Below are 13,731 nucleotides of genomic sequence, written 5' to 3' on the forward strand. Positions count from 1 at the left end.
TGAGGGAGGAAGAGAAAGAGGGATAAGGAAGGGGGGAGGAAGAAGTTGGAGATGTTAGTACACACACACACACACACACACACACACACACACACACACACACACACACACACACACACACACACACACACACAGACACACACACACACACACACACACACACACACACACACACACACACACACACACACACACACACACACACACACACACACACACACACGAGAGAGCTGAGCTCATTTTACTGTTAATGTGGTCAATTCAAGATGTCTTTCGTCTTTTTTGCTAATAAACTCTAATTGTTTACAAATGTTTGTATACACACACACACACACACACACACACACACACACACACACACACACACACACACACACACACACACACACACACACACACACACACACACACACACACACACACACACACACAGACAGACAGACAGACAGACAGACAGACAGACAGACAGACAGACAGACACAGACACTTTATATATTTCAGCTGTAATGGCACAGTGGATACATGTTATCACAGACTAAATTAGTTCTGTATTTTCAAACAGCAGAGTAGTTACAAAAGATTACATTGCTACAGATTTAAATCCCTGATCCCATTCCATAACAACGAGAAGTTCCTTTTAAAGGCATTGCACTCTGCAAAGTCATTAACAACTCTGCTCAAGTCCAAATGTGTGGCTCTGCTGTTCTTTATTTAGAGCCTCTGAATGTTCTTTGAAATTGCAAGCACTTGATAATGATAAAGCAGGGGTATACATTAAGAAAGTAATGTCAAACTTAATCAGTTAAGTAGTTAATTCCTTCTGTTCTCTTGTGTCCTTCCTGTACATCTGGGCTTGCTCAACATTACGCCCTAACTTTTTTCAACTGCATCACCCTAAGCACAGGGCCATAAAGAGAAATGTTTTCCAGTTTGATGTGAAGAGGTCCACTGGCGAGCACCGAGTCTTCTTGACCTCAACCCTATCCAACAATTTTGGGATGAACCCGGAATGCACAGGGAACAAATCCCTGCAAACAGGTTCCAAAATCTTGTGGAAAGACTTACTCAAAGCGTGGTTTTTGGCATAACATGACCTAAAATCACATATGTGTGACGAGTGTGCTCATATTTGTGGTATACTGTATAGTATATATTATCAAGACGTTTTGTTCATTGTATGTTAAATTAAACAAAAACAAAAAGTCTAACACCCAGGAGATGGTAGATTTAAGGAGAGGCCTGAATACACAAAATGATTTAAGCTTTGTTTTACAAACCTGCAGAGAGTCAAAACATTTTGCAACCATAAAATATGTCTCCTGTCTTCAGTATTAAACAGCTTGCAGCATTCTGTGTTTGTGAACTTCACATGAGGCAATTCTACTTTAATTCTTCAGAAATCAGCAAATATTCCCATGGAGTATCCTCCAATTCCATTAAAAAAGTAGGAATTTGTATACTAACACAACAAAGACAGAATCACCGAAGACCAATACTTGTTATGTGATTTGGAACAGGACTTTTTCACCCATTGTGTCCGTGCCAAGTGCCAAGTGCCAAAAATGCAACTTCTTGACAAGTCATTGGTAGAAAAAAATACTATTTTGAATTGGTTGCACATTCTTTTAAGTGTAATTTTCCTAAGAGAATGGATTTGAGAGGGTGAGAAGAAACTAATGCAGCATGTTGATAACAAGAGACCAGACTATTTTTTGAAGGAGACGCACTCTCATCCACATGTTATCCATCTGTCCGAGCTTTCTCTTTGTCCGCCTTTCTTTCTTTCTTTTCACAGAAAATCTGGGTCATCCTCACCAGAGTTTTGGAAGGAAAAAACCTTAAAAATTCTCAAGAACCCATCAGCAGAGAGAACATTTATTATGTCCATGAATTTATTCAGTTCCAAAGACAATTCTAGTTTTTTACTAGTTTGAACTTTCATCACTTATCTGTTTCCTATCCCTGGATTTCTGTTTCTACTTTAACAGTAATATATAACTTCCATAAAGAGCTGGAGAAGTGCATGCAGAGGTTAGTGTTTGCATGATACAGTTATGACATCCTATCCTCAGTATGTGATTTGCTGCCAGAGGTCTCTGCAGGTTACATCTCCACCGGCCCCCACCCCTCTTCTGGGAACACCCAGACCACCGCCTTGACCAAGAACTCTGAAGAAGCAACATTAATCTTGTTATTAATCATTAAACACCTGATTTGTTCTCAGGGTTGATGAGAGCAGATTCATTTGTTATTGGCATGTTTTCAACCAAGATTTCTCTCTAAAGAAATCTGTTTTTCCGAGCAAAACGGGCTCAGATGCCAGATTTGTACTTCATCTGTAGGGATCATTAGTAATGATGTACACTAATGACCACTACAAACAGTAATGTAATCATGAAATTGTGAAATCATTCAATACATTTGTAAGACTAAGCAGTTTTCAAATCCCCAAATAAAGCTGTTTTTTTAATCAATTCTTTATTGTGTCTTGTGATGCCTCAGTCATAAGCAGAGATGGCAAAAGTACACACATCCTTTACTCAAGTAGAAGTGTTTACTCTGGTAAAAGTAGAAGTACTGACTAAACTTCTTTACTCAAGTAAAAGTAAAGAAGTATGGGCTTTGAAATGTGCTTAAGTAAAAAGTACCCATAACTACCAGCTGTTTTAAAGAGTACCTGACCTCCTTTATATAAATAGAACCATAATGTAATTGTTAGCTAATGAATGTTTCCATGCTGAACAACGGCAACATGACAACATTTTAATTGGTCCCTTTTCTTTAGAGAAGACCAGGAAATGATGGATACACGGATCGTGTTCAAATCAATAGGCACGCAATGACTCTAAATAATAATGGTCAAGCCACCAAACACAGATTCAAACGAAAGTAACAAACCTGTTTTTAAAATGTAAGAAGTAAAAGTCAAAAGTTGTCAGAAAATAATTTGTGGAGTAAAGTACTGATACCAGAAAAATTTACTTAAGTACAGTAAGAAAGTGTTTGTACTCCACTAATTCCCACCTATGGTCATACGTAAAGCAAGGTAAACTGAAACAGCTGATTTTTTTATTTCCCCCACAGAAGGGCCCATTGGAAAGGCCCTTAACCCCCCACTAGTCCAGTAGCCAGAAGATAAGATTCTAGTCAAGGATTTATAATGTATAGCTGACATACAAACAGTGCTCTCAGTGTAACTTCCCCAGATAGATTAAGGTTGACAATTAAGTGTAACAGTACATGGGTATTAACATCATCCTGCCAAAGAGTGCAATCTGCAGTCTGACTGAGAACAAAGGCAAACATGGAGCCTACTGTCTCATGAAAACATAGGAACCTCCAGTTCGCATTTTAAGAAGCCATGGGTTTTCTGCCTGATAAGATATAACTCTGTAATGGGCCGCAATGAAACATTAATGTGCATTAATTCCAGTAATGGGTAAAGTCGGTGCTCACTGCATGCTATACAACTAACGACAAGTCACGTACAGTATACTTTCATCCATGTATGCAGAGAAAGCCACAAATTATTGATGTCTTTCTGGAAATAGACCAACAAAGAATTGGACTCGTGAATTATATGCGTGTGACATGACCCCAGATACATTGTGAATGACCTGATTCTGCATGTTGCACTCTATATTTTGGATCTTTCTGATTGGCTCAAATTGTGTGTCACGCATGCCTCCACTTTCAGACAAAAGTGCAGGCTGAATGTGTGGGATCTGAGATGTGTGTAGCTGCAAATATAGCAATCAATCACAGATTAGATGCCATGGTTACAACTCTACACCACCACCATTCTCCAGTCACATTGTTGTCACGGTAACGGCATCTCAAGTACGTGCATGTGACTTAAGTGAGAATGCATTACAGGGGCTCAACAATGTAGACACAGGCCCTATTGATCTGCTCCACCAGGCCTTGAATGACACAGAAACATGCCTGGATTATAGCGCACATTGTTTCACACTCCACTCAGTAGGCCTACATTGTATTTCAGTCATGATGATTAGTTAATGTATTTCCTCTTGGACATGTTGACCTAACAATACAGCAGGCCTGCAATTAAAAGGGTTTATGAAACTTTATGAAACTTTTTGAAACGTTTATGAAAAACAAAAAAGACGATAACTTTTTTTAGTATCTGATTTCATTAAAACAGCTCTAACCTGTTAATGTTTAAGAACACAAATTAAAAACATTTACCTACAGTATGTGTTAGATAAAGACACACTTATTATATTGTATTAAAGTATTTCCCCCCCAAAACTTTATTGGAACATGAACCCCAAAACTTTATTGGAACATGTGTATCACATACGGCTAGTGATACAACCATACAGTCTATGGATAAAACCCAGACATCCATTGGCCTTTCTCCAAGCGGATATTTTGACATGTCTGGGAAAAATACAAGTGTTACCAATTAGATTAACAAAGTTCTACTCATGATTTCCAGTAAACTAAGATAGACTCTGTATAATAGGCTTAAACTGTAAATACCTCTGTATATTAAGGTTTTAAATGTCAATACAAGTAAATTATTTAATCTTTTTAAATAATTCCTCAAGCTGTTTAATAACACATACACATTTATTAATAATGATAAGCTTCAGGGAAACAATATTTTCATTTCCAAATAAAGTGACAACTATGTTACTTCCGGCAGACATCTTTGATTAGCAGGACTCATTACTGTGTTGCCACTTTGATATTAATTAACCATCATGGTAATGTTTTTTGCCTCAGTTGGGGAGTCTTTAAAAACGGGCAAAGTTATCAGACGTGGTTTTAAACGTCTGTGTTTTTAGTTTACATTTGTCTTTATGGGAAACATATTGTTGTTTAACTTCAGCTAACGTTAGCCTCTAAATGTTAATGTGCTATTAAGCTAGCTGCTAGCTAAGTGTTAGCCGACTCGACAGAATTATTTTAGCTAATAAACGATGATAGGGCACAGTAATATTATATTTTAACTGTGTATTATTTTATTGACCTGTATTTAAATCATATTTTATAATTGTTTGTATGATTGAGATTATGCAATGTTTTTAGTGTGTGTTGATTGGTACCTATAGGATTGCAGATGGAAATGAGCTATTAGCTCAAATCTGGCATAATTAATCTCTTCTCTTTTCTGTGATTAATGTATTTGCATGCATGGTCCTTTTTGAAATAAATACATAATAATAATAATAATAATAATAATAATAATAATAATAATAATAATAATAATAAGTAAGATATCATTTGTTTTGCTCTGTGTTTTAATATTCAGGAGCATGAGGAAGACCCACAGCTGGATAACAGCGACACCTCCGACAGACCGTGGGAACATATCATCTAACGGTGTTGCAGCAGGCAGTCAGAGGAGCTGCTGCTGCTACTGATGGAGGAGGAGGAGGAGGAGGCTTCACTTATCATGGCCGTAAAGACCTGTTTGTGTCTGCTGCACCACCAGCACCAACCGAGGCTGTAAAGGCGCTTTGTGCATCGCTAATCCGCTCTGATGTCACGGTGCAGAAGGAGGGGCTCTCCGCTTTAATCCGAGCAAGTTGTCTGGAGAGAGAAGCAGAGCCAAAGCGAGCCGAGCCTAAACGAGCAGGCACGGGATATACAGCAGGGACGATGTGTGCTGCAGGACCCGGGCCTCTCCTCCTCTGACATGCAGGTAAATCGGTAGATGTCATGTCCGACAACCTCTGAAGGGAAACCGGGTTAAGTGTGTGGTTGAAAGAGGGAGTGATGGTTCAGGTTTTTCTCGTTGATGGCGGATCAGACACCTGCAGAGATTTAATCTGGCCCGTCAAGAGGGAGGCTTTAAAACAGGTGACAGTGTGCTGCACTTGTTTTTTCACATAGATGTCAGGCGGTATCTATAAGAGATTGTGTACGTGATTACCAGGATATACGTGCTTCATATGCATAATAACGCCACGCATGAATTGTAGCCTGTACATGCATTTCAAATGGCCACTATCTGATAATGAGCACCGATCCCAAAAGGAAGGCTTTTTTTCTTTACCCTTTTTAAGATAATAATATCGTTCAAGGCCGTGGGAGGGGATTTAAGAAGCCCTTAAGCCTTCAAAATAAAAGCACTTGCCAATTTGGCACTAGTTCATGGATTAATCTTGTTCCTCTGGAGCATTGGCAACGTCGACTTGTAAACACAATGTAAGGTATGCGACTGTTGAGATGTGTGTGTGTGTGTGTGTGTGTGTGTGTGTGTGTGTGTGTGTGTGTGTGTGTGTGTGTGTGTGTGTGTGTGTATGAATCATGCTGTCAAGAATAGAAAGATAATGAGAATCCTACACAGTGAGAATCATTTTATGATAATCGATTAATCATTTTAACATTTGTTTTGATTCTCTTATATAATTTTCCATGCAGGAAGGCAGAAAATTATGTTTTAAAAAACTCAAATATTTGCATTATCCTGTTAATAACGTTTGGGTTTGGACTGATAAAACGAAGATATATAAAGACATTACTTTGGTGACATTTTACACTTTTTAAGAAATAACAAACCAAACGATTAATTAAGAAAATATATAGCAGAGTAATGGATAATGCCAATCATTGTTGGCCCTAGTTTGGTTAATTTAATATCATTCAAATAGCTAAATGCTGATCACAAACTGCCATAGCATTTGGTGATTTCCTCAAACGGCTTGTTTTGTTTGAGCTAAACGTTATGCCATGTTTACCATTCGTGCTTGAAATACTTAAGCAATTATCAAAGCTGTTATTTACATTTCTATGTATTGACTTATTGATTTATCATCCAATCAAATAACTATTCCAAGATTTTTCAAGCAGGCTTCAGGATAAAAGTTGAGGTCAATATAGTACTGACGCCTCGGTGAAGGGCAAATGTACACTTGTTACAATATAATAGTGTGATATAAGACTGGATACCAAATTTTCAAATGCATTATGACGATTGTAACTATCATGAATGTACCTTTTTAATTTTGCCTTGTCACCGGGAAGATCTTAATATTACTTGTCCTGGTTATATGTTAAACACAGGGTTGTATTCTACTCGTGTTGACAGGGACTGCAGGGGCATCATTTAGTTTACATGTCAGGTACAGTTGTTTTGTTATTGACATGGTCGTTGATAAAAAAGAAAAATGACGTACAGATTCCCATTTATTATTTATCAGCAATAATGAGCTTATTTGATTGTTGACTGTTAGAAACGTTAATAACTCCTCTACTTCAGAAACGAAATGAACATTTCTGTAAAAGCAACAATAATTTACATCCTCTAGAGCTCTGGGAAATTGTTATGGTGTTTCCTCACGGTTTCTGAAACTGAAGTAGACCAACTGCTTCCAAATGATTTTCTAACTATAAAAATGTACTAATCAGGAAAACACATATTGTGATGACTGCTCAAATGGTCTTAATAAAGCCCCAAACTGTTAACAAGTAAAAGGCTACTAGGCTAGTGATTAGATGCAATCAGTCCTTGCTAGTACGCCAACATGCGAGTGTTGTCAGTCAGTATAAGATCAGCAAATTAATGGAGTAGAAAAACCCTCAGCCCGCAGCTTTCACTTCAGCCTGACAGATGGAAGTGCAGCTCTACAGGCCTAAGTTTCACTGCCACGTTGCCAGGGCCATCTGTGAGCCCCCCCCCTTTGAGTCACCCAACCATTGCCATCTAGTCTCCGGGCATTAGAGGGACATTAGCCACCCTGAGAGTCCGCCCTCACCCTCGCTGCGTCCCTCCATGGTCCCTCCCCAGCAGTTTGTGGTCCGTGCTCAGATTACAGGGTCCACATTAACCTTTGCCCTCTGTGGTTTCTCTCTCTGTGTGTGTGCACTCAATTTCAGAGTCCTGCATTTCTGAAAATACATCAGAATCAGAACCAGATTCAGGTTTATTACCAGGTAGGGTGACACGTACGGGGAATATAACTTGGTGTCGTGGTGCTGTAAAACAAACATTTAAAAAACACAGATAGCGAACTATTTTAAGAACACTATAATGACATTACAAAAAAATTATACAGTAAAATAGAAAATAAAATAAAGCAGTATTTACATTGAAATAGAATGCAATAAAATATAAAATATGTGCAGTAAGCAAACCAGATATTGTCCACATTGTGTGCATTAATGCAATATATCTGCGCATATAATCTGACAAGTAACCTTGTGACAGATTGCAATATGAAATGTGTTGATTAGAGAGGAGCTGCAGTAATTTACAGCAAGCTTATCATTAGTTCACTGTTACATCCATTCCCCTGAAAACAAGAATACAAATTCAAAAGGATACATTATTCACGTTTTTAGCACTTTTTTAAATTTCCTTGCGAATAAAAACTCAAAGTATCATCATTTGAAGTTAAAGTTATGAAAGCATCGGTTTTGTTCTCCCAGAGAGCACTTCACTTCCAAAATATCCCCACAGATAGCCAGTTGTAATACTGCAAATTCATGGTGTTTAATCAGTGATCTAACGAGTCAGCCACGGTTGTGTAACCTTATTCGGCGAAAGATAATAACTCAATTGACTAAACAGACATCTATTATAACAAAAAAATATATTTAAGTCACATATTTAAGGAAAAAAAATAGGAGGCCAGATAATTCTAATAATCTCAGTGAAAACCAACAATAATGGTTTGAAACCCAAGATTGTTAAATGAGTCTACAGTATTTTAAATATTCATCCCACATGAACTAAAGAGTTGAGTTAAGAAACCTTAAGGAGAACATTTTTGATGTCTCATGTATACTCCCACACATTTATGGATTCTTGTGATCATTAAGGTCGGATAAATAAATGATGAAAGCATCTTCAGTGAAACGTATCCTGCAGCAATAATGAGAAATGCTTTTAAGCTTTTATGTACAAACAAGCGGCAGTCTTTTTTCTTTCTCCAAGTCAGACTGCACAGTTTCCATTGGTGACCTTTTCTGGAACGAGCTTATTATTCCTGAAGCATCGAGTGGGATTGCGTTCGGTTGTCCTTTCTCAGCCCGTTGACCTTACTCAGGGTCAGGCCTGTAGTTACTGATGTGTACCCTGATAGCCTAGTCATATTAAATGAATATCAAAACAGGGCTTCTCACTCTCAGAGGGCCTTTATTATTCAGATCACTGCCCTATCTATCTCTCTCTGTCAGGTCCTATCTGATACCTAACCAAAGACATGTCCCTCCTTGTCCTTCTGCCCTGCCTCATCCTCCTCTTTTGCCCCTCCTATGCCATCTGCCAGCTGCTGTTGAACGTTGTACAGATTAAAGTGCACTTCACACACATGGATCCCAGAGGATTTAGGGTTTTACTATTAGCAATATAGAGACAGGGAGTACTATGTCTTTTACCCGACATCAATGTCATCTTAGATAGAGATATGTCTGGGTTGGGGGCTTCATTAGCCATCGTAGCATGTACACTTTCAATACGTATGGGTAAAAAAGTGTTTTTCTTCCTTAAAATAAAACCTTTGTCCAGATAAAAACGCAACACTGCAGCGTTGGTGGCGAGGTCTTTGCTGTGGGAGTAGCCTGATCTCAGTAGCAGACTTCTGTCGCCTCTCAAGGGTAGAAACAAGGGTTTTCAGTATCATTTGGATTTGAACATACAGTAATGTCAAAAGTCATAGAAATGCATAGTGTTTCTGTTTTAAACGTAAACCTTTCCTTGACCTCTTATGTGCATGATAAGACTTGTTCTCTTATATCCTTTCTCCGTCTCTACCAGGCTGAGCTATAAGTGGAGTTTCCCTGGAGACAAGAGGAGCATGTTCTGATCAGATCCCAGCCATGAGCTACAAGTATCAGGGAGATGCGTCCGGGGAGGCAGGCGAGGAGCAGAAGGGGCCCCCGAGGAGCCGGCAGCCCAACGGGACGTCCCCCGGGGAAGCTCCCGTCCGTCGGTCCTGGAGGCCATGTCAGATCAACCAGGACGGGGAACCAAATCCCCATCACCACCACCATCATCATCAGCCTCCTCACCACCAACACCAACCCTCAGCTCGTGGGGCCCCTAGGCACCGCAGGCAGCCCCCGTCAGGGCAGAGCCAGGCTCACAGTCCCGGTCTGGTCCCGTCGTTGGTTTCCACCAGTCCAAACGGGGAGGATAATCCAGACTTTGAACCTCGTCCCGTCCAGCAAGCCCGCCCTGCTGTGACACGTTACCGCCGCCATGGAGACCCTAATCCAAGACTCAGGGGTCAAAGACAGAAGCAGCCAATCAGAGACATGCAGGTCTCTCCACCTGGTGTGGAGGAGAGACAGAGTCCAGCAGAGGTGCAGGTAGAGCAACGCTCATTAGAAGATCCTGTATCCATCAACCAATTGCAGGACAGGGGATCTCCTCACCAGACTCCCATTGCTGTTGTCCCCCCCCCCACCCAACTCTCACCTGCTCCTGCAACCCATGAAATGCAACCTCGCCTGCCAGACACTCCTCCTGCTGAGGAAGAAGAAGAACTCCAGGAGCCTGCAGTGGAGTGTGAAGAGAAACCAGAGGAAATTCAGGCACAGGACGAAGAGCAAGAACAGGCGGAGGATGACGGAGACATCTCCTCGACCCCAAGTCACTCCCACTGCAGTCATGAGGACACACAGGCGGTCGATGAGGGAGTGGAGGAATGCTCAGAGGAGGTTGAGGAGGATCAGGTCGAAGAGATGGACGATGTACCGGAGGACATCGCAGCTCAGGGAAGTGAAATCACCGATCTGTGCTCCGACACGGAGAGCGTGGCCTCGCTCAGTTTGGACGGACCGCTCCACAGCCCCCCGCCCCTCCAGTCCCCAACTCCTCCTTCCTCCCCGGATGTTCCCCCTTTCCCCCAGATAGACCACTTCAGCGAGGACGCCAGCATGAGCCCCGTGCCCGACAACGACCTGCTTCCCGAAGACGAAGACGACGATTGCTCCGATTCGGGCTCGCCGCCGCAATTCAGCTCTTATCCTAAAACCTATGCAGACTTTTATACGGAGTCCCACCAAAAGACCTACCAAGAGCCGGTCTACGAGTCGTACCCGGAGACAAAGTCCTTTCCTATCTCTTTCCCAGAGCCCCTCAAGACCTCCTACCCCGAGTTGCACAGAGAACCTCGCAGGCAATCTGGTTGGAGGACAGAGTCTAAAGAGGCCCAGCAGGAGACCCCCTTTAACAGCCATAGACAGGAGAATGTACAAAAAGGGGCTCCATCCTCCCCCACCAAGAGCTCCCATTATGCCCAAAGGCAGGGCAGAGCTTCCCACCCCCCCCTTCTGGACCGCTCGGTCGGGTGCCGCCTGCACCACTACGACGGGCAGTCCGACGTTGAGGGGGAGGGCGCCGATCAAAGTCCTCTGCCCAAAAGTCGCAGGCAAACCCCCAGACAAGCAGAATCCCAGGCCAAGAGCCCCTCGTCTGGGCAGAGCAGCTTGGGGGAGACCCAGGAGGAGAGGAATGCGGTGGGGGTGGGTCTCCAAGGGGAAGAAGGTACGAGGGGATCAGGAGACGCCATTACCCTGGCGATTAAAGACATCAAGGAGGCGATTGAGGAGGTGAAGACGAAGGTGCTGCGCTCCCCCTACACACCTGACCGCCCCGTGGAGCCCATCTGGGTGATGAGGCAGGAGGTCAGCCCCACAGAGGAGGGGTACCCACTGCAGACTGGAGCTGGACACGTGAGTGTGACTTCACTTAAGGCTTACTCTTTTTGGTTTAATAGAATATATCTCCCAAAGGAAGCAGCAATATGGTCTGAGACTGTTACCATTTCTGGTGTTTGACTTGATTGTTGAAAATACATCTCTATGATTTTAGGGACTATGCTCATTTGCCTTCTTCCTAGTAGTGAAATAGGAATTGATCAATTGTTCTGTGTGCGTTATGAGAGGACGTTTTTAGCCTAGCTTGGCGTGAAGACTTCTCTCTAAAGTGTAAACATAGGCGTACAAACAACTCTTATTTTTTTTCTTGTTTTTATGTCTTGTTTGTTTAACACATTTTTTTGGAGTTAAACTGATATCAAAATGTTTTTCTTGATATGTCTTAGTGCCATTTAGTTTTCTCTTTCAAAGTGGTGTACTATACCTTTAAGGCTGCATACGAGTGACATTGCCAGAGGAGTTTTGTCCTGCAGTGTTTCAGTAATTCAATTAGAGTGAAATGCTTCCGGGAAGTTTTACAACATGACTTACATCCCTACTCTCATTTCATCGTGTGTTGGATTAATGCCCACATTCTGAATAATGTACAGTCAGAATAAGATGTCTGCTGAGCTGCTGTAAATGCATTAGGTCATTTCTATTATCTTTTTGTTTCCCCCTCTCAGTCGTCCCCACACTCCCCTGCTCAGTCGTTGTCTGAGTCTCCGTCCCGCTTTGTTCCAGTTCGGGAACCGGTCAGTCCACCGAGGGTCGAGTCCTCCAGAGCTCCCCCTCCTCCTCAACAGTACCACCAACCACCCCCCCAACAACACAACCACCACCAAGCCCACCTCTCACAGCAGAGGGACACCGCCAGGCCACCGCAGACACACACACAGCCTCAACCGTACCAACACGCGGCGCCCAATCAGCTTCACCATCGGCAACATCAGCACCAACAACAGACTCCACATCAACCGCAGCTTCCGGCTCAGCGGCCGCGTCCTCAAGTTCAGCCACAGTCGCCTTCACAGCAGCCGACGGTCCAGGAGGTGAACAAACAAACTTAAATCCACAAGAACTTAAAGAGAAAATCGTCTTATAACTCAAGAGCTTGCTTTTGCTTCAAGTTTTCCTCAATTTCTAAGTAATTGAGGAACAGTTGTGGGCAAATGCATTGTTTGTTGCAATCAGGAACCTCTGACAACTCAATTAGTATACTTTTATTTAAATCAGAAATTATTTGTGTTTGTCCCCGAGCAGGGACATTTGCATTCTTACAGCAAAGGAGACTAAATAGAATAAATAGACTAACATGTAAAATAAAGAGGCAAGAATAAGTACATTTTTACACCACCTAGTGTTATTTCACAACATTGCTGAGAAAAGGGCAGAAGGTAATCCAATACAGGCGTGCAAACACTGGTAGACCACTACGTAACGCACTGAATCCATGGCAACATGGATGATAAATTCTTTAAAGGCAGGCATCTTTTATAAAGTTTTTATCCGCCAGAAGCTAAACGGCTGACAGCAGTAGAAGTATTGCAGAATGTAAATGAGTTGGGAGAAACCTGAAGTATGTGAGTGGAAATAAAAGCATTATAATGTAGTGTTTCCTTTTTCTGCCTCCAGCTGCGCAGATCTCTTCCTTCATTTCCAACGTTCGTGGATGGTGAGTGGATAATTAACTATTGTAGATGTTTAGTGTAGTTCTGCAAGTTCATTTTCACATTTTCACTCTTTTATATTCGTGAAGTGTGTTCAGTGTTGCTTGTATGTTTATGCGTGTGCCTCATGAGTGTTTTTGTCTCATGCAGTCCCGGGGCCATGTGACCCAGATGACCTTATTGACGGCATCATCTTCGCAGCGACCTACCTGGGCTGCACCCACCTGCTGTCGGAGAGGACGCCCACGAAGAGCGCCCGCATGCAGCAGGCACAGGAGGCCATGAACAGAGTGCGGGTGAGAGACAACTACACCTTATTATATTTATTATATATATATATTTCATCCTGCAGGAACAACAGGGATTCTGTGGGTCCACCCAGATTTCATAGCAGCCATTTGTCCTTAAACCAAAACACAAAAAATCAAACTCCAAATCAAAA

At 41.9% G+C, this 13,731-nt stretch overlaps 1 protein-coding gene across 1 annotated transcript in view; it reads left to right on the forward strand.

The window, feature by feature from the left end:
- Positions 1 to 5,305: 5,305 nt before the first annotated feature.
- Positions 5,306 to 13,731, forward strand: part of LOC307024647 (uncharacterized protein) — a 17,987-nt gene continuing 9,561 nt past the window's right edge. Inside the window, exons 1-5 of the mRNA XM_079658964.1 lie at positions 5,306 to 5,674; positions 9,734 to 11,655; positions 12,306 to 12,671; positions 13,255 to 13,294; positions 13,440 to 13,585. Of these exons, the coding sequence (XP_079515090.1) occupies positions 9,796 to 11,655; positions 12,306 to 12,671; positions 13,255 to 13,294; positions 13,440 to 13,585 (2,412 nt within the window). The 5' untranslated portion in view covers positions 5,306 to 5,674; positions 9,734 to 9,795. The remainder of the gene's footprint in view (positions 5,675 to 9,733; positions 11,656 to 12,305; positions 12,672 to 13,254; positions 13,295 to 13,439; positions 13,586 to 13,731) is intronic.

This window comes from Notothenia rossii (assembly GCF_949606895.1).
Source record: "Notothenia rossii genome assembly, chromosome: 11".
Lineage (NCBI taxonomy): Eukaryota > Metazoa > Chordata > Actinopteri > Perciformes > Nototheniidae > Notothenia > Notothenia rossii.